The sequence below is a fragment of the Cladophialophora immunda genome, assembly GCF_000835495.1.
Source record: "Cladophialophora immunda strain CBS 83496 unplaced genomic scaffold supercont1.1, whole genome shotgun sequence".
Classification (NCBI taxonomy): domain Eukaryota; kingdom Fungi; phylum Ascomycota; class Eurotiomycetes; order Chaetothyriales; family Herpotrichiellaceae; genus Cladophialophora; species Cladophialophora immunda.
This window is the reverse complement of record NW_015622541.1, coordinates 1975160-2002062: the sequence shown is the minus strand read 5'-3', so window position 1 is coordinate 2002062 and position 26903 is coordinate 1975160. Positions and strand designations below refer to the sequence as shown.

Here is a 26903-nt window from a genome sequence, read left to right as displayed (position 1 = left end):
CACCTACGCTGCCCGACCACATCATACGATAGCATATGTGCTGCCACATGAATTTCAATATCAGAAGACTGGAAATACGGGGCAAAAAATCATGCAGGCGGGACTTCAGACGGAGGCAATGCCTCCGGGGCTAATTATGCAACTGTTGAGCGATTTGGCGGGCGCGAGAGTATATGCATTTATGGGGGACTGTGTCGCCTCTGACCTCGCTCTGTTGTGGCTGTGTTGGTTACTTCTTCGCAAGCACAGAATTAATTCCTACCTCAACACAAATGGCGTCAAACTCTCAAGGGCAGAGTGGTAACGACGATGACGAAAACGACGTCTCCAGTACGGGGTCCGAAAGGGTCCCTTCAGATTCGAGCTCAGATGAAAATCTCCAGCGCACCCAGTCAATGTCCAGCAGCGTGAGCAACTATGAACCGATCATGGAAGCTGATCGCGCTGAGATCACACGGGTTGCCAGTGAGTTAACGGTAAGACTCGGTGGACGCCAACGCAATCGTTGTAAAAGTTTTTCAGTTCACCACAGCTGACACAGATGAACAGCGCGAAAAGACTCATGATCCGACCCTGGATCCTTCTGAGCCTACCTTTGACATATACAAATGGGCCAAGATGGTCCTGCGAGAAGCCGAAGGCGCGAACATCAAGCTACGTCGTGCCTCAATTACTTTCAAGAACCTGAACGTGTCAGGCTCTGGGATCGCCATGAATCTCCAGCCGACGGTAGCATCATACCTTCTTGCTCCGTTGCGCATAGCCGAGTGGATTCGCTTCGCGAAGAAGCCGCAGAGAAAGATTCTCACGGGCTTTGACGGCGTGGTAAAGCCTGGAGAGATGCTACTGGTCTTGGGACGCCCTGGCAGCGGATGCTCGACACTCCTAAAAACTCTAGCTGGGGAACTCCATGGCTTGAAAGTTGGAGATGACTCAGTCATCCATTACAGCGGTATGGATCCCCGACTCTCACCGGCCTGCTGTGTGGATCTGATATCTGGACAGGAATACCGCAACACCAGATGATCAAGCATTTCAAGGGCGAGATCGTCTACAACGCCGAAGTCGACATACATTTTCCGCATTTGACTGTCAGACAGACTCTCGAATTTGCGGCGGCTATGCGTACTCCACGAAACCGAGTTTTGGGCGATTCTCGAAGCGAAAATGTCAAGAAAATGACGGCCGTCGCCATGGCAGTATGCGGGTTGACCCACGTCCAAAACACGAAAGTAGGAAATGCGTATGTGCGAGGTGCATCAGGAGGAGAGAGGAAGGTGAGCTGCCTGTCTTCAAATACGGTTGGAGGCTAACGCTCTGGAAAGCGAGTGAGCATTGCGGAGATGCTGCTCTCCTTCTCGCCCATCGGTTGTTGGGACAACAGCACGCGCGGTCTGGATGCTTCCTCCGCCATCACGTTCGTCCGCACGCTCAGACTGAGTGCCGATCTGAGCGGCTCTGCCCATGCAGTCGCGGCCTATCAGGCTTCTCAGACAATGTACGACGCTTTCGACAAGGTCATCGTTCTTTATGAGGGTAGAGAGATATACTTTGGTCCAACCAATCTTGCGAAGGGTTACTTTGCAGAGATGGGCTGGCTCTGTCCAGCTCGCCAACCAACCCCTGACTTTCTGACCTCGATCACAAATGTGAGCGAAAGGAAAACGCGACCAGGATACGAAGAGAAGGTCCCCCGAACTGCCATCGAATTTGAACAATACTGGCGGAAATCACGACTTTATAAGTCCCTCCAACAAGAAATCAAGACACATGAAGAGGAGGACTATGGGTCCTCTGCAGCCGATGAATTCAAAGCCGCACGCCGTGCGGTGCAAGCACACCATGTTCCTCCGAGCTCTCCGTACACCGTTTCGACGCCCATGCAAATCCAGATTTGTACCAAACGAGGCTTTCAGCGGCTTTGGAATGAAAGAGTGATCCGACTCACCTTGATCATTGGACAAGGAAGCATGTCCCTGATTATCGGCTCCATTTTTTACGGAACGATCAACGACACCAATAGCTTCTTCGCAAAAGGTTCTACCATTTTCTTTGCTGTGTTATTGAATGCTCTTATTGCGGTTACGGAAATCAATCGTTTGTATGACCAAAGACCTATCGTGGAGAAGCAAGCCTCCTATGCGTGAGTATTACCAAGCCAAAGCGGCCTTCGAAGCGCTTAACCGTCCTGAGTTGCGCTTTAACCCTCCTTTTGTGCATGCTGACCAGGAGATAGTTTCTACCACCCATTTACAGAGGCATTGGCTACTGTAATAGCGGATCTACCGGTTCAGCTGCTCACCGCCGTGATCTTCAACATCGTTCTCTATTTTCTGTCAGGGCTGAGGAGGGAAGCTGCACAGTTCTTCATCTTCTTCCTTTTCGCCTTTCTGACACGATTGGCAATGACTGGACTCTTCAGAACGATAGGCGCAGCGACCAAAACAATCTCAGAAGCACTGGCGATCGCTGCGGTGTTGGTTCTGGCAATAGTGATCTACACCGGGTTTACAATACCTCGACCAGACATGCACGCTTGGTTCAAGTGGATTTCGTGGTGCAATCCGGTTGCATATTCATTTGAAGCGCTCCTCGTCAACGAGTTCCACGGAAGGCAATTTCCGTGTGGCAAGTAAGTCATGGGACGCTTTCTTGTTCCGTACTCTACTCACCCTGTTCACAGCTTTGTTCCCGCATATCCAAATCTACTCGGGGACACGTTCATTTGCTCCGTCCCTGGCGCGGTTGTCGGCCAATCGACTGTATCTGGTGACGCATATCTCGAAACTTCCTACCGGTACAGTTACAGCCACATTTGGCGGAATCTTGGCATATTGATTGCTTTCCTGGTTTTCTTCATGTTCACTTACCTGGGGATATCTGAAATCAATTCAAAACCGGAAGGCAAGGGAGAGGTCTTGCTATTTCGCCGAGGACATGTCCCACGCTACGTCGAGGAGGGTCTGAGACATGAAGATCAAGAGGACCCTGACGCTCCTCCCGCAGTCACCGGAAGGGATGACGCCCAAGATGAAGATATCAAGGCAATCCCACCGCAAAAGGCCATCTTTACCTGGCACAATGTCAACTACGATATTCCGGTCAAGGAGGGAACACGCAGGTTGCTCGACCAAGTATCAGGGTGGGTCAAGCCTGGAACCTTGACTGCCCTGATGGGTGTATCAGGTGCTGGGAAGACAACCCTGCTGGATGTTCTAGCCCAGCGCACCTCAATCGGGGTTGTGACCGGTGACATGTTGGTGGACGGAAAGCCGTTAGACCCCAGCTTCCAAAGGAAAACAGGTACCATTTCCCGAACGAGCTTATAGCTGAACGCCATCCATGAACTAACAGAACGACAGGGTACGTTCAGCAGCAAGATCTCCACCTTGAAACCTCGACTGTTCGCGAAGCATTGCGCTTTAGCGCCATGGTCCGTCAGCCTAAGTCTGTCTCCAAGAAGGAGAAATACGAGTACGTGGAGGAAGTCATCAAGGTTTGTATCTCATGTTTTTGCAACGTATACGGACATACTAATGGTCCTTAAGATGATCAACGCGGAAGACTTCGCCGAGGCCGTGGTTGGTGTGCCGGGAGAAGGCCTTAACGTCGAGCAACGAAAACTGCTTACAATAGGGGTGGAGCTCGCCGCGAAGCCTGCTCTCCTGTTTTTCCTCGATGAACCGACTAGCGGGCTGGACTCCCAAAGTTCCTGGTCGATTCTCAGCTTCCTGCGCAAGCTGGCCGACCATGGACAAGCCGTCCTGTCGACGATCCATCAACCCAGTGCGCTGCTGTTTCAGGAGTTCGACCGACTGCTGTTCCTCACGACGGGAGGTCGAACCGTCTACTTCGGCGACATCGGCCCCAACTCGCAGACCCTCACCAGCTATTTCGAGAGGCATGGAGCCAGGGCCTGCAGTGACTCGGAAAATGTGGCCGAGTACATGCTGGAAGTTGTCAACCCGGAAGCAAGTGCTCAAGCCAACCACGATTGGGTGGAGATCTGGAGATCCAGCGAAGAGAACAAGCACATGCTGGCAGAGCTGGACCAAATCAACCGGGAAAGGATCAAAGTTCCTGTGGAAGACAACACCGCCACAAGCCGTGGGCAATATGCTGTGCCGATATACACCCAGACGTATTACACGACGATCCGCGCCTGGCAGCAGTATTGGAGAACCCCCGGATATGTTCTTCACAAGTTTGGCCTCGGCGTTGCTTCAGCTCTGTAAGTTCTGCGTCTAACAACGATTCGGAAACAAGGAAAAGAAAGGGCTGCTGACCCGGGCGAACAGGTTCATCGGCTTCTCATTCTGGCAATCGAACAGCTCCCAACAAGGGCTGCAGAATGTCTTGCTCAGCGTTTTCATGCTCACGTCGATATTCACGGCCTTGATCCAGCAAATCATCCCTCGGTTCGTCATCCAGAGGTCGCTCTATGAAGTCCGGGAGCGCCCGTCCAAGGCCTACTCGTATGTGGCGTTTCTCCTCGCCAACATTCTCGTAGAGATTCCATACCAGACTCTGCTCGGCATCATGGTGTATGCTTCCTACTACTACTCGGTCTTTGGGTGAGTTTCTCTTGAGATATTGGATTTCTGCGTCCTTCTCTGCTAACCCGACCATCAAGCATCCAATCTTCCGAACGACAAGGCCTCATCTTACTATTCTGCGTCCAATTTTTCGTGTACGCAAGCACGTTCTCGCAGATGGTGATCGCGGCTCTGCCGGACGCGGAGACTGCCGGTATTATTGCAACACTCATGTTCGCCATGTGTGTCATCTTCAACGGGTGAGTCGTGATCCATTTGCTTTTTTATTCGCACCAAAAAAATGTAACTCTTTCTTAGCGTGCTTCAACCACCGGATGCGCTGCCGGGCTTCTGGCACTTCATGTACCGCGTGAGTCCCTTCACCTACATCATCGACGGCATCGTGGCGACGGCGCTGCACGGCCGCAAGGTCGTGTGCGCTGAGAACGAGCTGAGCGTCTTCTCGCCGCCGCCGAACATGACCTGCGGCCAATACCTCGCGCCCTACCTGCAAGTCGCGCCGGGGACGCTGTACAACCCCGCGGCGACGAGCAGCTGCGAGTACTGCGCCCTGTCCGTCGCGGACCAGTATTTGAGCCCCCGGGGCATCGCGTGGGGCCAGCGCTGGCGCAACTTCGGCCTCGTCTGGGCGTATGTGGCGTTCGACCTATTCATGATCCCGCTGCTGTACTACAACTTCCGGATGAAGAAGTGGCGCGGCAAGGTCGGCGCGAGCAGACGGCGCCGGGGCTTGAACAGGACCTACTCCTGGATCCGCACGTTTGGGAGGCAATGTCGGAGGCTTCTAACCGGGCGCTGGGAGAAGCTGCCTTTGGAAAAGCGGGCCGAGAATCCCCGGGTGTATTGATTCAATAAGCATGGAGTCGTCGGTTCGGGTTCATTTGGTTAGCAGGGAGGGATTTCGGGCTGGATGTTGTCCTGTCCATCTTTGGGCTGTGCTGTATTATTACTATTAGACTTGAAGTTCGAGACTGTCAGTCACAAAAGCGCCCGCTCTTTCCCGATCCGACTCCGGGCCCTGGATATCTAGTTTCATAATGGCTTTTCTGCTTGGCCCCCCTCCCCCCCTTGAATGCTCAGCCTCGTGTAAGTGGTCACGTGGAATTCGCCTGGCACGTCTTACGATGGCTCTCGCGATCATCGTGAATAGAAAAGGGTCTGGGTCGAGACTTGCTCTTACATACTTTCTATTGACTAGTCCATCCGAGTTTGCGGGGTAGCCGGAGTCCGAGCGTCGATTTGTTCTTGGGAATTCATCCCCCCTGCACGTTTTGAACGGTCCAGACCACGTCGGAAGAGCCTGGCTGGGGTAAATGTGCGGATGCACCATGTCACCAGTGGTTTCTGACACGCCCTGGTTCGGATTGTTTCTCTCATCTCGGATAGAGTGCGTCTATGTTAGAAACAAATCCCACACGGACAGGAGCGGGCTCAGACAAGGCTGCTCAGCTGAAAGACGCACACGAGCTCGAATCCCTGGGTCGCCACTCAAGAAACGGCCCTCCAAGTCTGAAATACGAGACTCGCTCAGTCAAAAGCCTTTGACTTTGACCCGTCAAAAGGTTGCCATCTTTTTGCTGTGAAGCACCTGGGGACTTGTTTGTCGGACACGACTCCTATGACGAAGCCCATGGCAATATGAGCCAATAGCCAGTAAATCAATGTCTCGTACCGTATTTTGAAGACCAGCCACCGATGCGTCTCCTCTCGACTAAGGATGGCAGCTGGACCTCTTGAACCTATTTGACTTTGTTAGCAGGCTCGTGGTGCATTCATTCCCAGCGCAGGGAGAATAGCATGTGGAATCGCCCAGGTCGAGCAAGTAAATAAAGGGAAGTCTGTCTCTCCTATCCCTGCATGAATTCTGTGCGCCGCACACATCTCTCTCTCTCGGTCTTCTTTCGAAGCAGACGCGGTCCTTTCTCACCATCGGAAATTCTCGTGGTCGAAAACATTCCACACAACAAACTTCTGTTCCCACTATGTCAAACGCCCCAGTTCCTCCCAATGTGATGGTGCAGATCTTCCCAAAGCCAGGCAAGGAGAAACGCGTAGAGGAGCTCATCACCTATGCTGCCGAGCAAGTCCGCGAGCATGAGCCGTGGATCAACTTTTACCGTCACTATAAAGTCAAGCACGTGGGCGGTTCATCCGAGGCAGATGGTGCGGAGTATCTCATTGTCTTCCGGTAGGTATATTTTACGCTCAGTCTCCATCTGGCGAGGTTCCTCTGCGTTGAATGTACCCTGAGGATGTCTCGTTGGGATATAGGCAAGGAGGAGCCAGGAGCCTGGCCTTGAGCTGTTGCTCCCGTGGATAGTTAGGACAATAGCTGTTGCGACGATATGACTGCGCATACGAGGGCAGTCAATGGTCGTCAGTCATTCGCACATCCGGATGTCATGCACAATATCCTCGCGTTCTCGTCCCATCCATGCCGCTGCTAACCTGCGTTCCCGCACCTTGAACAGGCTCGACGACATGTCGAAAATCCAGACTCGACGCGACATGCAGCACCATCAAGACATCGGCAAGGCCATCCGTGAGGAGGATCTCTTGCGCATGCCGTTGAAGTACAGCGAGCTCGAGGACATGGCGTTCTGGAAACGATGAAAGGGTGCATTGGTCTAACACTGTGGAGCAAGTGAAGTGAGACAGCGGAGGGAGGGAAGGGCAGAGGACAAATATCAGGCGCGGTCGAAATGTCTTTCGGCGAAATACACATAGCGTCTTCTTTGCTCAGCTTGCGATCAGCCTAGTGATCCTCTTTTCGAGCCTCCAGACAGAGTTGTAGGATGGTGAACCAGGGTAGTCAAGTCATCACCAGCTTCAGACAAGAACCACAGTCTTGCTTTCAGTGTCTTTCTGGTTCGCAGCTACGTGCATTGAATGTCTGTCTGAAGGCTTCGTAGCATTGTGATAGGTTGATGGGACTGATTGGAGTAATGGGAACTCTCTTTGCCCCAGGGTAGGTAGGATCTTCACTGTGTCTGGTACAATGTCCCGCGCGCACGGTCTGATGGCGTTAATTAGTCTCAAGCAGAAGGCTCTTTGGCAACATAGCCTGCAAGACGAGGTTATTCCTTGACTGAGGGAGGGGGGGGGGAGATACTTTAGTTGTGTCATCCTATTAAGCGAGAGCTGCAAGGCTGGCAATAAGGTTTTGCACCACCCCCGTTTTGCACCACCTAATCGAATCGCAATGGCCACAGAACAAGTCTCAATTACTCAACAACACTATCGCCTATGTGGAATACGTTTGTGAACGCCGTAATTGGGTCGTTTGAGGTGCTATTCCTGTTGTTTGTAGACTGCCTAGTCCTCCTAGTCCTCGTCGTCGTCGCGGCCAATGTCGCCAATGCCTCTTTGGCTACCTATATACTCTCGATGCTAGCAAAGGTCTGGTTGGCATCAATTGCCTTGCCTTTTTGCCTCTGGGCCTTCGATCGCTCTAGTTGAGTCTTCAGACTAGCGATCTGGTCATCCTTCTGTCTATTCTCCCACTGTAAACGATCGAGTTGCCTAGACGTTTTATTGAGGAACGTACGGAAGGACCTTGAGAGCGTTTCCTGGTGCGTTGCTCTGTGAACTGAACTGTCAAAATTTCGCCTGTTACTCGGCGATAGGTAGACATCGCTCTCGAGGGCGTTTCGCTTGCGAGAAGGTGGTGTACGTGGCGTAATCTGAGCGATTACGGCGTCCTTGAGGACTAGGCTAGATCGAATAGCATGCCGTGGATTCCAGGGATAAACACCACTAGCCTTCCAGCCAGACTTGATATTGGCGACACTGAGACCTTCCTGGCTAGCCTTCTGATAGATCTGTAGGAACCTGGTCTTCTTGACTCGACTCGCGTCGTCGAATCTAGCTAGATCAGCGATTTGCGCACGATAACGGGACTTGGTAGGCGAAAAACAGGCAAGATCAAGTGGCTGGAGTACGTGGCTTGAGTGCGGTTGCAGGTAGTATACCACGATGTTGTTCTGGTGGCATTTCCACATGAATTCATGCGTAACGTGACTCTTATGGCCATCCAGTAGTAGTAGTCGATACTCGCCACGAGCAGTGCCGTCTGTCGCTGTTTGAGGTATAAATATCTGGTCTAGCCAGCCTAGACCGATCTCGTTTGATGTCCAGCCATTTTGCGAGGTTGTATATAGGTAGTTAAGACTGGAATCGTCGAACCAAGTGGTCTAGAGCGACTGGCCTTTGAAGATAACTAGCGACTGTAGACGCTGGCCAAGGGCTGAGACTGTCTCAGCTATCGTCACCCATTCGCGTGTCTCAGGCGATTTCTGTAATGAACTGCTAGTGGCCGATGTTCCAATAACGATTTGATTACTGCAAACGCCCAGAGCCGTTCCAGATTCGTCCATGTTCCAGGTGTGTCTAGGTTGGATCGAATATCGCTCTTTGATCGCCAGTAGATCTCGAAACCACCGTTCGAGAAGGTCAGGAAGGGTACAGTTGACGCGCTCAACACAGATCTTCCTACCTACCTTTGAACGGATATCAGGATGTCGCCGAATAAACCGTGGTAGCCAGTTGTTCCCGACGCGTTCAGGGCCACCATTGAACTTGCTAATGCAACCAGCGAGATCTCGTACAGTAGCATAGGTAGGAGCGTGTCCTGTTGCCTCAAGATCAAGGATCCATCTCTTTAACAGTTCCTCCTGTATATTTGACAATATCTGCTGTGGTTCGTGGGATAACGCGGCCGATTGAGTGCCTCGTAGTCGACGGACGAGCGTGGAATGGTGGACATCGTTCGCCGCGGCGGCGGCGCGAATACTAGTATAACGACGTAATTGGTAGTCAGAGATTGCTCGCTGGATCCTAGTCTCTCGATTCGAGGCCATTTGAGCGTGATTAAAGGCCAATTGGTTGAGTGGTAGTTGATTGATTGAGTTGGTAGAGAGGTGGCGGGGTGGTGCAACGCGTGGTGCAAAACAGGGGTGGTGCAAAACTTGGGGGGTGGACTTAATAATTGACCGACATCAGAATGCGGAGAGGTTGAGGTTCCGCCAACAATACAACCCGCCGCTGAATTCACCTCAAAGCTGCTAGTGATCCTTGTCGTCGTGTGCGAACCGTGCTCGACACCACAAGCAGAACGTGAATACGGAGTACAACCTTGCAACATGCCTCCAAGACTCAAATCTAGTCCTTTTCGACCCTTCGTTTGCCCGGAATGCCAGATCCGGAGCCTCTATCTCGATCAACTTCTGGTCCGCCGCAGCTTCAGCACATCCCCGCGGCTCTATGCTGCATCATCTCCCCCAAGCAAGTACCTCCATCTCGAGAACCGTAGCATCATCCGCCTCGCCGGCCCGGACGCAGCGCTTTTCCTCCATAACCTCATTCCTGCCAAGATCCTTGACATCGGAGGAAGCACGAACCCGATCTACACGGCGTTCCTCTCGGCACAGGGGAGGATATTGAACGATGTCTTCGTCTACCCACCGCCCCCCACCAGCGATAACCCGGGGGAAGAATGGTTCATCGAGGTTGATTCAGAAAGCGCGGGGGAGTTGTTGAAGCACTTGAAGAAACACAAGCTACGGGCAAAGTTCACGCTGGAAAAGGTGGATGGACAGAGAATGAGGGTTTATTATACTTGGCCGCCACCTTCTAGCGATACTCAGTATTCGGAGGGTTCGAGCAGTGTGTGGGGTCGAGGAGGGCAAGATCCCAGGTTTGGGATGGGCGTCCGCTGGCTGCTCGACGAAGCATCCCCGAAACCAGGTGCAATACAGCGGCTGGAAGACAGCGGCAGTCAACGAGCGACGATGGAAGAATACACGGTCCACCGAATGCTCAACGGGGTGGCCGAGGGCCAGTCCGAGATCATCTCCGGCCACGCGCTGCCGCAAGAAAGCAACATCGATTTCTTTGGCGGGATCGACTTCTTCAAGGGCTGTTACTTGGGCCAGGAACTGACGATCCGGACGCACCACACCGGCGTGGTCAGGAAGAGGATACTACCGTGCCAACTGTACGACCCTGACGCCGAGCCGTTGCCGGCGGATCAGGAGCTTCCCGAGTACAAAGCCGGTGTGCAATTGGCCCCGCCGCCGCCAGGTTCAAACATCTGCAAGTTGAGAGCAAAAGGGCGAGGGCGGAGTAGTGGAAAGTGGCTCGCCGGAGTGGGCAACATTGGGCTCGCGCTGTGCCGCTTGGAGATGATGACAGATATCCAGTTGACTGCGGATAGGACGAATTATGACCCGACTGAGCAGTATAGGGTACAGTGGGAACCAGCGGAAGGCGGACAACAGCAGGGAGTCATGCTCAAGCCGTTTGTGCCCAGGTGGCTGAGGGACGGTGTCGAGCAGAGCTTACGGAGGAAGGAGAAGAAGGTCAAACCGAAACGGGAAGAGGAGGAAGATGAAGAGGAACTTGATTAAAGGAAAGGCTTTCGAGAAGTCCCTTTGGAACGTCACAAACAAGGGATCTCGTCCTCTATGGTCGCTAAACGCTTCTACACGCAAACCTAGAGGCATCAATCACTAGCATCCACGCCTTCTGTTTCCTTGAGGTACTGGCCTTCGCAGCCTAGCAAAGGCGTCTGGTAGCGGATGGTCTCATCATGTGCAAAGCGTCATTCTCCAGGATACTCATCGGCGGGATGGTCCGGACTTGGTTGGTCCTTTGCGGTGTCTGGAATGGACAATCATGGATTCCGACTTGCTTCTAGCAAACCGAGGGGCACAGGTCAGTCAGTGTCAAGCACAGGCACTTTCAAGCACTGGTGGAATCCCCGTGCGAACCCTTCTTGTTGTGAGTTCCATTGGTCGAGGAAACAACATCCTTGGGGGGACATTCTGCTGTCATATTCAGCGCTTGACGACTGACAGCAACTCACTGACGAAAGTTTGCCTTGGTCCATTCCAGGGCGGGTGCTCAATATTCTCCGTTTCGGGCGGAAACGCAAACACCATAGCAGGATGCTGTTGTCGGAAATTGTAGAAGTCATGAGCCTTCCTCCACTCTCAACCGCCATCAGTTTCCCTTGTTGCGGCCCACTCAACGCTTTCGATACCCTCCCAAGGACCCTGTGCCACGACCTTCTTAGCTATAGCCATAGATTTGAACACGATGACGGCAGTGCCCAGTAAGACCTTTTTATCTCTTCCTTCGATACGACGTTTCTTGTCTTTCAGCATCAGGACATTCTCCACATCGCCCGCGGCGAAGTTCTCTTCGAGTGCTTCCTGATCGATATCTAGCCCGTCTGCTTCCTTGATCCAGCGCACTTTGACAGACCTGTCTATCGAGCTGGAAGATTGCTGTTCCTCTGCTGCCTCGGCTGCCTGTGTTCGTGCCTGCGCCTCTTGCACCTTGTGTGCCACGGCCGCCTCCCGCTTCTTTCTGTTCTCTTCAGCGATGCGCTTGATCTCAAGTTCTCGCTCGGTCCAGGTGCGCTTCACGCCGCTCACAGTGGCGGGCATACCAGTGGCAGATCCCTCTCGTTTCTCCAGCTCTTCCTTCATCTGTCGTCGTCGGCTTTCCAGCGCGGCGGTCTCTGCCAGGCGCCTTTGCTTCGCTTCCCGCGTCTGGTCATACTTGATTTTCTCGGCAGCGTCTGTGAGGATATTAAGCGCAGTCTGCAGGAGCTGGAACTTCTCCAAGGTCTCTGGGGTGGGCTTGACTTTGTCTGGGTGATATAGCAGCGAGGTTTTCCTGTAAGCACGTCGGATTTCAGACTCTGAGGCCGTTGCTGGGATGGAAAGCAGTTCGTAATAGTCGACAGACATGTCTGCCTCATTTGACGGCGCCATGATTGCGAAAAGGTCTACCTATGGGGACTCTATAGATGTCGGCATAGTTTTGCAGGCAAAACACAGAGCGGCGGAGATGCGAAGGGCAGGACACAGAAACTGTATGCTCCGCACTAGCAACTATGGCGCACCGCACAGCCCTATCCTGTAAGTATTGATTCTTCTCGCACTGAAGCGGACTCAGAGCTTCACGTAGGGCATCAAGCTCAGGGGGAGTTATCCTCTACAGTCAAGTAAATGCCGGTGACCCAACCCTTTGATGGCATGACCCCTTCTGTGTAAATCTGTCGTTTCTAGAACGCTCCTGTGCTTGAGCGTGGTAGGAATAGCGTACCTTCCATGTTTCTTGGACCTGTCGACTTCCGTCTTTCTGTTTTGACTCAATAACTCCATCCTCTCGTCGTCCTTTTATTCTTTCTTTTCTTGTGGCTTTATGTTTTGACTCTCTTTGCTCGCTTCTGTTCTCGCAACATGTTATTACCCTGATACTTCTGAAGATGACCAGGAGACATGACAACCCGCCTGGAACCAAATTTCGACCAGAATTTTGATGACCTACCCTGCCCTGCGCACATCGCTCTTGCGACTGCCGTGGTCCGATCGAAACCACCTCAATTATCCATAGAAGGTATGATTCCACTGGGTTTGAGAGAGTTCGGACTGATTTCGTCAGAATACCTCGAGGGTCTTCGCCTGGCCATTGTGTCGCGGTCCCACGGACACTCCGTCACAATTCTTGACTTCGACGCAGAGATGTACTGGAGAAGCTGCTACCATAAAGCCGAGGCAGAACGCTTGAAGCTGGTAAATGAGCTGGATCGGGTGAGACAAGAGAGAGACTCTCTTGTGGCTGGCGAGGAAGTCCAGCCCTCAAAACAACAGTCTTCTGTTGGCAAACGCAAACGCGATGCACCGGCGGCCTCGGTGAGAAAAGCTCCGCCAGCAGCCAAACAAAAAAAGACCAACCTGGACCTCGAAAAAGACGACAGTGAATTGGACATCGAAAAGCTCAACATACCTCTCACAGGTGCGTTTCGGGCGTGCCAGCGTGGGCAGACATCAAACTAATCTACCGCAGATCGTCAATCATTCCTTCATGGCTTCATATCCCTCCGTCACACCCTGCGTCTAGAGGAACCCAATCAGAAGGCTCTTGTGTATGCAATCAGAGCTGCGGTGGTCCCTGTCTCAAGGATGCTTCAGAATGGTCTCGAGCAAGAAGACCGATCGATCAAAGACCTCTGTGCAGCCTTTCGGAATGTCTACCCATCAATTTTGAAGGCTCTCCAATGCATCCAGCCCCAGATGGGGCAGGACGGTGAACAATATTACCCGGCTCTTTCCGACCTGACCAAGGTGTCCCAAGCCTTCCTAGCGCGACTCCACCAACTCGCTTTGGATGAATACAACAGACAAGAGCAAGAAGCCAAACCGAAGAGACGGAGAGCTGCTCCTGGGCATGAGACCCTGGATCGTGGCTTTGCACCGACGAGTGAACAAGCCATCGCCGAGGCTAAGGAGGTTGTTCAGGCGCTGGTGAAGATAATAACAATGCTTGATGTCTCCTGCGATGCGCATTGCGAACTCCTGGAAGGATACTTGTGCGTCATCCTAGACCATGTTGGCTCGTGCTTGTCGCTTCTAGTCTTCACGGACTTGACTGGGACAAGTAAAAAGCAGACAGGTCTGCTTGCACCGCGTGGTTTGTTGGATGCTAGGCACCTTGACGCCAAGTCTGCAACAGGAATAGTTGTCATTGAAGGCCCCTATCTTATCTGGATTCTGCGCAGGGCCGTGGAATTTTTGCTTGCAAACACGAAACACATGTCTGAAAAGTCCCAGCTCCTTTTTGCTTTGCAGCAGTCCGACTCGGAAGATGTTGCTCGGGGCAAAAGTCTTCGGCGACGGATCGAAGAAACACTCCAAAATACCCTCCTTCGAGGTGCGTTTGGCGATGAGGACGAAACATTCTACAATTCTCTGAGGCGTGACGAGGGAGACGAGGGAGAAGCAGACTTGACGAAAATGGTGGAGGAAATCCGGGAGAAAGAGTGCTCCCCTGATTGGTTCATTGGAGAGGTTTGGGAGCACTTGGGCTGGGATATCTTATCTGGGAGGAGGGGTGTTTGAGCAATTTTGGTAGCCTCTCGAACCGCCTTGTCGGATATTTAGGTCTGATCGGATGTACGAGAATGTTGTGGACTTTCAGGCGAATCTCCTGGCGCCGTCGGACGACACGATCTCGTCGAATTGAGGTAGAATCTCATAAGTCTAAACCAAGCACTCTGATGGCATTGCCACCCAATATTTTTCTCTTTGCGGCCTCGTCCTCTGGCAAGCAGCCGTCAATTGCGCCTTTATTACTCTCCACGCTCAACCACTTCGCCTCCTTGTCATTTCCCAGTGGTGGAAAGAAAGGATGATCCGTTCCAAACATTACCCGGTCCACGCTTCCTGCGGCTTCGATCGCGGCCTTCAGTCCGGGTTGCCCATAGATGACGGCATCAAGGTAAATGTTGGTGTGCAGCACATCCCAGATCGAGCGCTGGGGACCTTGCCGATGACCACCGTTGGCGACGAACTCCCGTTCGTGCGCCACACAAGATTCAATCCTCCCCGCCAGGAATGGCAGCGTGCCGCCTGAATGAGCCAGGAGGAACTGAAGCTGTGGGTGGCGGTCGAAGACACCCGAGAGGTACATCCGTGACACGGCGATGGTAGTTTCCAAGGGAAACCCCAGAGCCAGGGGGAGGACGTGGCCCGACTTTGCGACGACCTCGGGACCCCCGAAAGCGGAATCCGGCAGGCCATAGTGCGGATGCAAGAAGACCAAGGTCGCCGTAGAGGACAGTGCCGCGTACACGTCGTCCAATGCCGGGTCGTCCAAGCCCTTTCCCAAGCCCGTCGTGCCCATTATCACGCCTGTAACGTGACGGAGCGACTTTAACCGGTGGATCTCGCTGACGATGTCCTTTGCAGGAGCGGATAAGGGAAGGCAGCCAAAGGCGTAGAGTTTCAACGCATCGTGGGACGGAGAGTCAGTGTTGTTGTTCTCGGCACACGCCCCGTCGAGGTCGTCGTTGATGTCCTGGGCCGTTTTCAAGGCGGTGTCCGGGTCGAGGAAGTCGAGCCAGGGATTCGCCAGGCTGATGACGCTGCAGGAGATGCCGTGCCGGCGCATAAAGGCTCGCTTCTGGTCGAAGGACGAGTAGGTGCTGTCGACGGGTCTCCCCCGGGAGGATTTGGGGCGGGAGGGATCGTCGTCGGAGGCGAGGATGATGAGCCGGGGATCCGAGTCTGGCGTCTCGGTGGGCTGGTAGATGTAGGGGACGGTCGTGCGCGAGGAGAGCAGTTTGATGTACGAGGGCGGGTACATGTGGGTGTGGATGTCGACGACCAGGGGGGGATCTGGGGGAGGAGGCATGCTGGCGGTGGAGGGCGCAGTGGAAGAGAAGGGCGAGGTAGGTTGTCACTGAGTTCCTCCGTCCTCACCTCGTTGGTGGCTGGTGTGTACGGTGGTTGTGGTGTATAATGACCAGAAGGTGGTGCTGGATTGAATGACGATGGACGACGATATCGACTTTCTCCTTCGTGCAATGGGCAACGGGCACCTCCGCCACTAGCCACTGTGGCCATGATTCCTTATCAGGCTCCCCTCCAATCATTGCCCTCCTCATCCCCCGCCGGCGAGAGGCATTTTGCCCCCCTCGTCTGCATAAAGTCACCGTTGTATATGTTTCTCGAAGCCGTGTTGGGTTTCCCTTTTGTTCTCCCATCGCGGAAACGAGGTATCTCCCAGGCTTCACGTGTCTGTGAGTCGCTAACTGAGCCGCATTCTGCACAGAGCACGCCGTCGTCGCGGAGTGCAGGGAACAATATCCACCTCATCCACTGCCACCCACCGCTTGACTCGTTAGTGAAAAGGCAACTTTCCGGCCGCATCTTCTCTCCGAGCACTACGAGGACGAGGACGCACCTATTGAAGACTCCTGCCACGCAGCTGACTCGATCCCTCCCCCTTGGGCCCACTTCAGCCTTGCGAAAGAAAGATGGGCTCAGCTGGTGAAGTCGCCCAAAAGGGTGTAGAACAAGATGATCTGATCATGCCGGTACGTACGGCACGGCGTCGTACTTGACCATGTCTATGCCTGTGTCTCAATGCCAGACTCCCCCCTCACTGGGCCTTGCTATTGGAGCTGCTCCATCTCTTTGCACCACTTGCACCACCTGCACCACCTGCCCCTTTCTCTACTCTCCCCAGAGACACCACCTTCCCCTTTCGACCTCCAGGCAGCTTTTGACTTGTCGCAGCTGATTGACTTTGGGGCCTTCCTGCATGGCGCTGCAGCCGCCAAAAAGGCCACCGCCGAGCAAATCTCCCACGCCTTCAAGAGCTCCGGCTTCCTGTACCTGCAGAACCATGGCGTCCCCGAGGACCAGGTCTCGCGCGCCTTTTCGCAGTCGGCCGACTTCTTCAAGCGCCCCCAGGAGCAGAAGGACGCCCTGAGATGGACCACCCCGGACGCCAATCGCGGCTACGTGACCTGGGGCCGCGAAAAGGTCACGCAATCCGACGACCCGGAAGTCATCGCCAAACTGCGGGCCTCCAATCCGGACCTGAAGGAGTCCATGGAGATTGGTCGTGAGGGCGTAGAGGGGAAGCCCAACCAGTGGCCGGCACATCTGGACGAAACGGGGGCGGCCTTCACGCGGGATATGCAGCAGTTCTTCCTCACCCTGAAAGACCTGCACGTCAACGTCATGCGCGCCATAGCCCTGGGCATGGGCATGGACGAGCACTTCTTCGACAGCTACACGGACGGAGGGGACAACACGCTACGACTGCTGCATTACCCACCCGTCAAGAAGAGCATTTGGCGCGACAACCCTAACCAAGTCCGAGCGGGCGAACACTCGGATTACGGCTCCATCACGCTGTTGTTCCAAGACAATATTGGTGGTCTGGAGGTCAAGTCGCCTAAGGGCACGTGGGTACGTGCCACACCCATCCCCGGCACCATTGTGGTCAATGCGGGCGACTTGCTTCAGCGCTGGAGCAATGATCAGATCAAGTCGACGAACCACCGCGTGATCCAACCTCCACCAAAAGACGACGATCTAAACGACGAGGACCCGGAAGCCACGGTTCCTGCTCGTTACAGCATTGCCTATTTCTGCAACCCCAACTTTGACCGCTGGATTGAGGCGCTACCAGGCACCTGGGAGGAGACCGGGAAGAAGTACAAGGGGATCAATAGCGGGGATTATCTAGTGATGAGGCTGGCTGCGACGTATTGAGCCCTCTTTTGCACACGCTTTAGCACGCCCTGTTGAAAGGCTTTATACGACACCAGAAATGATCAGCATGGGACTGGGTGGTCGCATCGAAAAGGCAGACCCTTGGTTGCGATTCCACATGTCATTTGCAACTGACTACGTGGCCTGGCCTGAGATGCACAGGGCAGCGACGCAGACGAAGACGGACATGGAGATGTCGGGAAAAGCGCGATAACCTCTAAAATTGCCATTTCTTGTTACCAACCTGCTGGCTGAAGGGTGAGAGAAAGACATGTTTCCTTCCCATCTTGGCCAGCTCTATGTATTCCCTGCACCACCGGCTTTTCATGCAGATATCACGTACGTATTACGCATTTCATTCCTCGCCCACCCGCAAAGCACATGGGAATCCATCTACCCCATCCACCTTATCTTTCCCCAGTCGACCATCCGGTATCCCCACTATATCCCGCGTCCTGCGTCTGTTTGGCGGAGTTCACACCGGGGGTAATAGACAGGTATAGGTATAGGTATAGGTGTAATATTTGATCTAAATAGCGTCACCTGTGAACTGGTACATGATATAGTCTGTCGTGGCGGAGGGAGGCGTGGGTTATACCCAACTCCCTTGATCCATCCACCCGTCCATCCATCCCGTCCATCTTTCAGACACGAGAAGAAATAAGTAGGATAAAAAGAACCAGTGAGATTTGAAGAAAGGAGCACGGCAAAGCGTCAATGGTATATAGGTATGGGTATAAAGTGGTTTCGTTTTCCCCACTCGCCTCGAAACACCAAGCACCCACGCACCCAAAGCACCCCGAGCACCAAACATGAAATCGTCATGGACATGGAACAAAAAAGAGAAACTGCCCATAGGTGAAAAGACAGCATTGCAATAATAACAGAACCGAAAGAAAACCACACCTGGTGAGCATCTATCGAGTCAGGACTCAGACCAGTCTATGCTTCACCGCCGACAGGACTTCGTCTGCCCGCCAATGGTAACCGGCTTGGTTCCCCCGGGTCGTGGTAGAGCGGCTGGCCCGTCCGCCCTGCTTCAGGCACGTACACCCCCGGCGAGGGCTCTCGAGGCATAGCCATCGTCGGGGCCATCGCCCCAGGCTCCGGGCTCGGTCCGCTCCCGCTCACGCTCGCACCTCTGGACCGGCCTCCAAATCTCGAATACTCGCCCCGGCCGTCCCTGTCCCCGCCCCTCATCATGAAATCACTAAATCCAGTCCCCTCGGGTCTCCTCTCCCCCAGCTCCCAGTCTTGGTCGTCTGCCCCGTCGGCGCGAGCTCCAACGTCCACGCCAAACCTGCGTCTCTTGCCTATGAGCCGGCGCTCGCGCCACCAGCCCATACTGTAGCGTTTGCCGCCGAAAACGGTTTCGAACTGGGACGCGCGCATCCATTCTGCGCCGTCGGAAATGATCTGTTGGCGTTCATCGACGTCCTCGCCATTCTCGTCGGGTCCTGCATGAATCGATTCCGGTCTGTTACCAGCGTCATATCCAAATGACCGTCGACGAGGTTTCCCGCAGCATTCGCACAGTCCGTCGTCAGTGCTGTGGCACAAATCGCTGCCCGCAAGGAGGGACATAGTCCCTGCAATGGAGCACGGATTACATGGGAGAACGTGGCGGAATTTTGTGGTCAGCCATGCTGATGCGGCCAAGGCCGTCATGATGCCGAGGAGAATCTGTAGGATCAGTTTGCTGTCCTTGTCTTGGACGAGGCGTGGAGTGTCAATCGTGGTCGGGGTGGTTATTGTGGAAGAGGTTTGGCGTCGAGCAAGCCGGGATGAAGTGCTCAGGCTATTCAAGGGTCCGCGCATGTTTGTGGAAATGGCTTGCGCCATGTAAATCCGATAAAATCGGTTTATCGCGTCGATGAGGACATCTTGGTTGTCCGGGCCAGCTAGAGATGCTGGCTCATGGGGTTCAGAGCCGTTGATAATGGCCTGGAAGAAGATGTCAAACGTGTTTGTACTCGATGGGTTGGACGCTGGTGTACCACCCTCACCGTTAAACACGGTCATTTCTTGAGCAAGGTTGTTCTGAATGCGGAAGTCGAATGACTTCACGCCACTGTGGTTGCTGAGCGGATTGTCGTGGAGGAAGATGCTGCTCCCGACAACTATTGGTGGATGGCTCGAATCAATGGTCGTACTGTTGGGCTGCAGTGTGACATTGGCATTGAGTCCTTGGATTTCTTGATAGCACACCATGGTGGTCACTTGACTCCTGTCCGTGTTATCTAGTTGGAAGTGGCCGAATGTGAACGCCAAACTGGGGCAACCAACTGCCGGATTGTCGCTTATGTATTGACCACGATTTTCGCCATAGTTGCCGTACGTTGTCGCATTCTCACCGAACAAGAGATCTAATTGAGCACCGGCAAATGTACCCTTCCCACCTGGAGGCAGTTCGAAGTTGTTCTGGTAGAGCACAAAGTTATCCGTGCCAGTGGAGCCGCCGAGCTGGCACGAGTCTGGAAGTGCTGCCCTCGCGGTGATGAATGCTTGGTCCGTTGCGTATGCGCTGTCAGCGCCAGCCTTTTGCGTGGATAAGGAGAAGGAGTCGCTGGCAAGCACATCGCATTTGAGATTTGCGCGGACAGCCGGAAGCACGTGGGCTGATGATCCAGACACTGTCGTGAGTGCGTCTTTCGTCAGAGCGGAGTTATTTAGCGACAGCTTTGGAAACACGAGGCCCTCATAGGTGAATTGAGGGTAGCTGAAATTCTGGTGCATGATCAAGTTCGTGATGGCCGCCGCGCCATTGTCATTGGAGAAGCTGTTTGTCCACTGCAGGTCAAAAGAGTCGACTTGAGTGAGCGAAATATTCGCCCCATCAACTGTGTAATGCTGGACGTAGTACAAACCGGAAGCAATCACTGCCAGAACACTCGCCAACGTGGCCGCGGCGATACTCAACATGGCACCGAGGCTTCGCGTCCGCAGAGCCTGTAAGAATGCGAACGGAGGTGATCTCCCGAGAATATTGTTGAGGACTGATCTCCTGTGGATCGCATTGCCTTCTGCCAGGTTGTTCCACGGAGTGAACAAAGCCACATTGAAATCAAGCATGTTGACCAGCGCCGCCAAAACCAGCATAACGAGGCCGGGGATGTAATGGCTGTAAATTTCGGTCCACTTGTCGTCTGCCACGGTGTAAAACCCATTGTGATCGTCGGAATGTCGCTGAATGAGCTCCAACGCCACAATAAGGCCCAGGGGCAGAACCAGGGTGATTGTCAAGACTGGAAATGTTGCAGTGAATGGCAACCACCATTTAATGTCCATACTCGGCTTGGTGGTCGGTTCGTCTGGCTCGCCTTCCGACGTGACAATTTTGAAACTTCTCGTCCCAGAATCCGTCGTTGCGATTGCAGTCCCAAATTCGAAACCTGCCAGGGCGGATTTTTGATTGGCAGGGCTTGGTGCGCCCTGCTTGCGCAGTAATCGATTCAGCTCCGTACTTCGGGTCAGAGTCGTCGCAACTCCCGCAATGGAGCTCGGATCGCGGGGGACAACCGCTCTAGGGGCGATGAAGATCAAGGCAATGCAGAAAAGGAACAGTAATCCAGATGCCGAAGCCATCGTCCACACAGAAACATCGTTGACCCGGAGCCTCCGTTCTTGACGAGTCACCTTTCCCCCTTCCACACTGGGGTTGTCTGGTGCCCTCAAAACTTGATGGGCATATTGAGATAAGAGTCCATTGGACGTGTCTCGAGCAGCTGATATCATGGTATCTGGGTTGATTAAAGTGTCGATATTTTGGGATCCTTGCGTTAGTGCCATGAGTGTAAATATGGCGCTCGAGTCGGAAATGGTGTCGTCATTAATCGTATCCCCAAAGAGAACTTGTGCAGCAATCGAAGCTTGCACCAGGACATTGGTAGCGTTCCAGTCCGAAAATCCTGAGAGTGTGCTATTGCTTGCTCCATCTTTTAACGCGACCGTTACGGCATTGTTGTTGTTGAGTAGCCGAGTATTGTTCGTAACCTGGGCCCTGGTCATCGAATACGAAGGATTGCAGAACACGTTCGTTATATTGTTAAGGGTCCTGGAAACACCACTTGCAATGGTAAATGAACCACCCGCGAGGTCAGTGGCGTTGTCAAACAGGGTCTGTTGGTAATTGATATCCGTGACTGTGAACAAGAGGCCCTCTGGGCCATTTGAATCGGGTACGCTGGCATTTGTGGTTCCACAGAAGACCTGCTGCATCGTGCCTGTGACCTGTCGCTTCGGGAGAATCTCAGTGTATGGGTTGTCCGCTGGCACGCTGACTGAAGAAAGTTGGCGGCACACATCGCCTGCGTTGATGGTGAAAGTGATATTGCTCGAAGTCGCAAATGCGCTTGCTGAGTTGGTGTCGTTCACAATCCGCGGAATCTCCAACTGCACATTTAATGTTTTGCATGTCATAGTCGGCACAAAGGCATCGACTTCGCCAGATATTGTCGCATCGTCGCCGATTGGGGTATCAGAACTGACTGTCAAGGCACTGTATGCCAGATCAAACCTAACACCATTTTCCAAGGGCACACCCTGAGCCATACTGCCATAGTACGCATACACCGGCTGGGTCGAGAAAGTCGAAGGGTTGAGAGCGGTGTTGGGGTCGAAAGAGTCCGCGCTGAAACCTCTGGCGTGCACCGTCGCACTCTTTTGAGCCACTTGTGTTGGAAGGGCCACCAGCAATCCAGTCGCAAAGACCGTGACAACTTTTAGTAATATAAATCCGGTAATCGACGCTATAACGGCAAAATGACTGTTTTTGAACGCTTCGAGTAATGATACAAGCTGGAAATTCGAAATATAGTCGACCAAAAGGCTTTCTGACGGTTTGATCGGTCCGTCCTGGAGAGCATCGTACGGCATGGCCAGTTTAGAATGGTGATCCACCATTCTCCAGGCAGCCACCACGATAACAACGATGACAGTAGGCGTGTACGCCCAGGCATAATGGTTCGTTCCCTGATCGACGTGGAAACCATCATTCTGCTCGTCAAAGTGCCAGAGGAGGATCAGGACGATCAGAAATGCGGCAAAGACGAGGGCGAAGAGGCCCAGGAACCATTGCTTCAACCAGATGGGAGTCCACAAGGCCGGCACCGGTCCCGGAGGAGGGAGTAGGTAGCCGTCATCCGTGGCGACTGCCGAGTGCGGGCGAAGTTTGATGGATTCGGGCTCGTCTTCTTCTGGGACCGGGGAGATGGGGACATATTGGCGAACTTCTGGTCTCTGCGAGAATCTCGGCGCATACTGTCTTATTACTGGGGGAGCGTGTATCGAGGGAAATCGATTGGGGCCTGGTGCTTGTAGTTGAGCCGACGACGGTTGCTGGGGTTCTGGCGAGGGTTGTTGGGCTTCTGGCAACAGTCGCTCAGAGCTGTCGTCTCTGACGGCCGCCTCAGCAACTTGAGCACGGCGCTCAGCGTCGGTGATGGGAACATTGAGGTAGGCGCTGGGTCGACTGTCTTCTTCCATGATTCAGGTCAGAAACTGAGGGCGACATCGTTGGAGTGTCGTTGTCTGGGCTAATTCATCATTTCCTTTCTGTTCTGTCTTCCTGATTTTTTTGACCTTGTGATGTTTTTGTTTTCCCGTTTGGTTAAAGAGTTCGAATGGTGTCACGATTTCTCAGCGAAAAGAGAGGGCTTTTCGATGGGACTGAGGTGGTGTTCAGGTCAGAAATCCGAAGTTACCATTCGAGTCCAAGGCCAGGGACAAGGAACAAGCAAGGAAACGAGGGACACCGGACAAGACTAACGGGCTCTCGCTTCGCAACAAGCAAGGCCCTGGTGGCCCCGAAGATTGAAAAGCCCAGACGCCTCAGCCGCAAATGAAAAGAATAGCACACGGAGGTCTGGGCACTTGGGCTGGGGGGCCCGAAACTTCGCAGCATCGGCGAGCGCAGCCCAAGAACAAACACGAAACACAGCCTTCATCTCGCCTTGGACGCTGGGCCGCTTCTGGTCTAGCACGCCACACGAGCCTTGTTCCCTCGCCGCTCCTCAGCCTCTCACGAGCCCAAATTCTACTCCGTACTCCGTATACCCCAAAGAATTGCAAGGACGCTTTGATGGCTCGGCAAGCCACCACCGCCGATGGCGTGGGTCCCTGGTGCTCACTGCTTACTGTTCAGCTACCTCGAGTGCCCTCTCGTCTGCATCGGTGCCCACGCCTGGACTGCGCCATCCCCCAGGCTACTGACAGTCGGAGGACTACAAGATCCATATCGTTGGCCGTCATTGTTCCGGTCGATCACGTCCCATTTCCCCCCCACAAGAGGTATAGCACCAGACAGGGACGCTATATGCGAACATGATGACACGAAAGAGATGGGAGTTCTTGTGGCGGTGGATAGGGTGTTTTAGACATGGGACTTGGTCTCCTCTGTCTGATTGCCGATCACTAGGCGGAAGTTGAGTTGCTGCACCACGCACGGGTGCTTTTGCCACGGGATTTGATTTATGTGCAGAAAAAAGTAGGTGGAACAGAAGCAGCAGTAAGCTGCATTGCGTATGATGCACACCATGTTGAGCTTATTATATCTTGCTCAAGCGGCATCAGACTTCTGGCAGCCAACAACCATGCTTGAAAAGTGGCGCCCAGGGCAACCCTCAATTCCTCATTTATTCCTTCATGCCTTGACGAATTGATAGTCTCTAGTCTGATGCAACATGTATAGTTAGAGATGCTTCTTCCATGCTGAATTGGATCCTACTCATTGCACAAATAACTATCCAGCCTCCCGCGGTGTTCATCAGCGGCATCTTATAAACCACCGTCATAAATGTCCTTGGAGCTCTATGAAACACTCCGCCCAGTCATCCAAATGCCATGTCCATTGACTCCCGTACTCCTTGCGCTCGAACTATCTTGTGTCCAGGCGCGCCGCTAGAAGTACACCATTGTCAAATCACTTTTTGTCCCACTGAATTCGATAAGTTGGCCTGGTGAGAAGGAAATTTGGACATAGCCCGTTTAGACAATCATCTGGGCAACTCCCCGCCCACCCAGCGTCGTGCTTCCCACAAATTCCTGCTGTTTCAGCCCTGCCAGTGCGTAGCAAGCTCCCGCAAGTGCCAATACCACGGCGGCAGCAATCAAGCTGCTGGCTTCCACAATAATGCTAAGCCATTGAACCAGGGACATGACACCGTAAATAAGAGCGCGCATGTAGTTTGTGGTGAAGCGTTTGATGAAGGCATCGAATTTGGCGGATGTAGGACAGATACGTAACAAGAGTGGGATTTCGATGAATATGAGAACGAGGGAGGAGCAACTGCAGGACCAAAGGGTTAATTGCACAACTTCGGAATGATTGGGGCCAGTGAGAGACGTACAGGAGTATAATGCTGAACAGAATGAGCAGGTTAAAGTGGAAGATGTTGGCAATACCCAAGGCGAACCCCAGGATGATGCACAGCACTCCCAGCCTGTTGTTCCACATGTCAGCCCTCTTGTTCATATTCTTCGGTCACCCCGTTTGGTGCTCTAGATTGTATTCGACCAAACGAGAAGCATACGTCTTTTCCCAACAAAGACTTGCTGCGCAAAGGATCACAGGATATCGTGCGCGCAGGCCTGGAATGAGGGGGACTTCTTACCACTGCCCGTAGATGCCTGCGTGCAACTGTCAGCTCTGATCCAGTGCGGACACTGTCTTGGCCTAAAGAATAACTCACTGAAGTTGCGCATTCTGAACTCGTCCATGAGCGCCATCGTGAATTTCTCGCTCTAGGGTACTAGAGGTGTTGAGGGGTGGAAGGTCGGAGAGGACAGATGTGGCACAAAGGCACTGTTTCAATGCAGCTGAATTATGGGACACTTCGGGACCGAGTCGCTCGTCGCTGAAGCAATGCTGGCTTTAATCGTTACGTTGATCGTATGCGGACCGTAAAGTGAAAGGCGTTACAGATTAGAGGATCGAAGTGGACGAGTCGTCGCGAAGGTGTCTGTCTGTGCTGGATCAAAAGTAAGTCGTCGGATGATGGACTGTTGGTGGAAGATGTGGCAGGTGCAAGACAGAGACAGGGATGCGCCGTAGCTCAGGCCCAGAGGCTAGCGCAGGGCAGGGTGGAAAGGGAACCACAATATTACCTCGTACTGGCGGACGCTTACAGGTACCTGTTCGTTGGTACCTTCGTCCAACTCGTAGACACCCAGACACAGAATTGTCGGACTATTAATTCAGTATCGGGCTTTGACGCAGAATCCAGGACTCGACAACAACTGCTCGCTTGCTTTCTAGAGGGCGCTTCTTATGGATGCAGAGGGGAAACGCAGCAGCCTGACTGCACTCAGCCGAAGCAGCGCGTGGCGCCATCAGAACGAATCCACCATATTACTCTTGTCCACGCGTGCGTCTCGGACCGCCAACCAAAAACATTAGGCCACTCGGGCGGCCGGGAAAGTCATTGTGAAGTTTGGAATTGTGGCAGCCTTGTCGCAGTGCCAACTTGCTCCGGCACGTGCATTGGGAGGAGGTAGGAGTACGCTTGGTGGTGTTGGTTATGTCCCGTCTATCATCACACTACCGCCGTCCCTGCTCGCTCAATCCCAACACATCTTTGGGTGCTTTGCAATCGCTACATCCACCTTCCCAGCCCTGCTGCGCCATCTGCTATGCATGTCGAACCTATCATGAGCACCCTGTTCGAGACCAGGAATTTGCAGAACGTCAGAGCCCGCACCGCCCTTGACCACTGTCGAATCTATCCGCTTGCGGCGTACACCACTGCCCAGATCTGTTAGCCTCTTGCGACGTCTGCTCGGTCCTCTCTGGTTCCACTTACGTCTGAAGATGTCGTTGAACACGAAGTAGCTGCCGCCCTCGGGATGTAAGTTGAACGTCTGGACGTAGCTCATCGGGTGTTGTTGATCATCGACCTGTATGTGTATTGTCCATCAGAGACCACACTACCATGCCTGCGGGCTCAAGCCGTCAATGTGGCAAACCTACCAGCAATGCACCAGTCACCATGACCAGGATGCCTCCTTGCTCGTTGGACGGTTGCGCATCCGTCGTGTCGACCCGGTGTTGGACTTTTTGGAATGGTAGATTCTGCAATATCCGCCTCTTCGTCAGCGGCCCTCGGATATTGTAATGAATGGTCAACCAAATTCCCCCTGGTCTACGTACCGTCAGCTTCTCAAGAATGGACTGTGTCCCCAGGAACGGATCTTTCTCGAATGTAAGCATGGACTTGTCTCTCTGTAACCGAACTGTCGCGTCAGAAAACATCTAGCTCTTTATTTCCCCCTC

At 53.4% G+C, this 26903-nt stretch overlaps 9 protein-coding genes across 9 annotated transcripts; 4 read left to right on the top strand and 5 right to left on the bottom strand.

The window, feature by feature from the left end:
• The first annotated feature begins 84 nt into the window (after positions 1-84).
• PV07_00584 (uncharacterized protein) lies at positions 85-5616 on the top strand. Its single transcript, XM_016387048.1, has 11 exons — positions 85-476; positions 550-952; positions 1006-1277; positions 1326-2143; positions 2237-2632; positions 2684-3303; positions 3363-3496; positions 3549-4231; positions 4299-4574; positions 4634-4795; positions 4854-5616. Exons 1-11 carry the CDS (start codon positions 174-176, stop codon positions 5401-5403), a joined length of 4617 nt encoding a protein of 1538 aa, XP_016253976.1. The 5' UTR covers positions 85-173; the 3' UTR covers positions 5404-5616.
• A 3970-nt stretch (positions 5617-9586) lies between these two features.
• PV07_00583 (uncharacterized protein) lies at positions 9587-11677 on the top strand. The gene has a single exon (XM_016387047.1). It carries the CDS (start codon positions 9698-9700, stop codon positions 10961-10963), a length of 1266 nt encoding a protein of 421 aa, XP_016253975.1. The 5' UTR covers positions 9587-9697; the 3' UTR covers positions 10964-11677.
• Positions 10940-12378, bottom strand: PV07_00582 (uncharacterized protein). The gene has a single exon (XM_016387046.1). The coding sequence runs from the start codon at positions 12335-12337 to the stop codon at positions 11549-11551; it is 789 nt and encodes a 262-aa protein (XP_016253974.1). The 5' UTR covers positions 12338-12378; the 3' UTR covers positions 10940-11548.
• A 334-nt stretch (positions 12379-12712) lies between these two features.
• On the top strand, positions 12713-14625 carry PV07_00581 (uncharacterized protein). The gene is made up of 3 exons (XM_016387045.1): positions 12713-12965; positions 13011-13364; positions 13416-14625. The coding sequence occupies exons 1-3, from the start codon at positions 12848-12850 to the stop codon at positions 14465-14467; spliced, it is 1524 nt and encodes a 507-aa protein (XP_016253973.1). The 5' UTR covers positions 12713-12847; the 3' UTR covers positions 14468-14625.
• Positions 14078-15886, bottom strand: PV07_00580 (uncharacterized protein). Its single transcript, XM_016387044.1, has one exon. The coding sequence runs from the start codon at positions 15759-15761 to the stop codon at positions 14601-14603; it is 1161 nt and encodes a 386-aa protein (XP_016253972.1). The 5' UTR covers positions 15762-15886; the 3' UTR covers positions 14078-14600.
• Positions 15887-16082: 196 nt separating this feature from the next.
• On the top strand, positions 16083-18155 carry PV07_00579 (uncharacterized protein). Its single transcript, XM_016387043.1, has 2 exons — positions 16083-16446; positions 16649-18155. Exons 1-2 carry the CDS (start codon positions 16387-16389, stop codon positions 17633-17635), a joined length of 1047 nt encoding a protein of 348 aa, XP_016253971.1. The 5' UTR covers positions 16083-16386; the 3' UTR covers positions 17636-18155.
• On the bottom strand, positions 18146-23515 carry PV07_00578 (uncharacterized protein). The gene has a single exon (XM_016387042.1). The coding sequence runs from the start codon at positions 23117-23119 to the stop codon at positions 18578-18580; it is 4542 nt and encodes a 1513-aa protein (XP_016253970.1). The 5' UTR covers positions 23120-23515; the 3' UTR covers positions 18146-18577.
• Positions 23516-24619: 1104 nt separating this feature from the next.
• On the bottom strand, positions 24620-25360 carry PV07_00577 (golgi apparatus membrane protein tvp18; the record flags this gene model as incomplete). Its single annotated transcript, XM_016387041.1, has 4 exons — positions 24620-24920; positions 24982-25074; positions 25246-25261; positions 25324-25360. The coding sequence occupies 4 exons, from the start codon at positions 25358-25360 to the stop codon at positions 24620-24622; spliced, it is 447 nt and encodes a 148-aa protein (XP_016253969.1).
• A 992-nt stretch (positions 25361-26352) lies between these two features.
• Positions 26353-26840, bottom strand: PV07_00576 (uncharacterized protein; the record flags this gene model as incomplete). The annotated part of the gene is made up of 3 exons (XM_016387040.1): positions 26353-26375; positions 26434-26527; positions 26601-26840. 3 exons carry the CDS (start codon positions 26838-26840, stop codon positions 26353-26355), a joined length of 357 nt encoding a protein of 118 aa, XP_016253968.1.
• Between the last annotated feature and the right edge of the window lie 63 nt (positions 26841-26903).

Coding starts and splice junctions, on each gene's coding strand:
- PV07_00579 (XM_016387043.1), top strand. CDS start 16,387: ATGGGCTCAGCTGGTGAAGTCGCCCAAAAGGGTGTAGAACAAGATGAT. Junction 16,447..16,648: donor AAGATGATCTGATCATGCCG/GTACGTACGGCA, acceptor GACTTGTCGCAG/CTGATTGACTTTGGGGCCTT.
- PV07_00582 (XM_016387046.1), bottom strand. CDS start 12,337: ATGGCGCCGTCAAATGAGGCAGACATGTCTGTCGACTATTACGAACTG.
- PV07_00580 (XM_016387044.1), bottom strand. CDS start 15,761: ATGCCTCCTCCCCCAGATCCCCCCCTGGTCGTCGACATCCACACCCAC.
- PV07_00584 (XM_016387048.1), top strand. CDS start 174: ATGCATTTATGGGGGACTGTGTCGCCTCTGACCTCGCTCTGTTGTGGC. Junction 3,497..3,548: donor ACGTGGAGGAAGTCATCAAG/GTTTGTATCTCA, acceptor ATGGTCCTTAAG/ATGATCAACGCGGAAGACTT. Junction 4,575..4,633: donor TACTACTACTCGGTCTTTGG/GTGAGTTTCTCT, acceptor CCGACCATCAAG/CATCCAATCTTCCGAACGAC.
- PV07_00581 (XM_016387045.1), top strand. CDS start 12,848: ATGACAACCCGCCTGGAACCAAATTTCGACCAGAATTTTGATGACCTA. Junction 12,966..13,010: donor ACCTCAATTATCCATAGAAG/GTATGATTCCAC, acceptor TGATTTCGTCAG/AATACCTCGAGGGTCTTCGC. Junction 13,365..13,415: donor GCTCAACATACCTCTCACAG/GTGCGTTTCGGG, acceptor AATCTACCGCAG/ATCGTCAATCATTCCTTCAT.
- PV07_00578 (XM_016387042.1), bottom strand. CDS start 23,119: ATGGAAGAAGACAGTCGACCCAGCGCCTACCTCAATGTTCCCATCACC.
- PV07_00583 (XM_016387047.1), top strand. CDS start 9,698: ATGCCTCCAAGACTCAAATCTAGTCCTTTTCGACCCTTCGTTTGCCCG.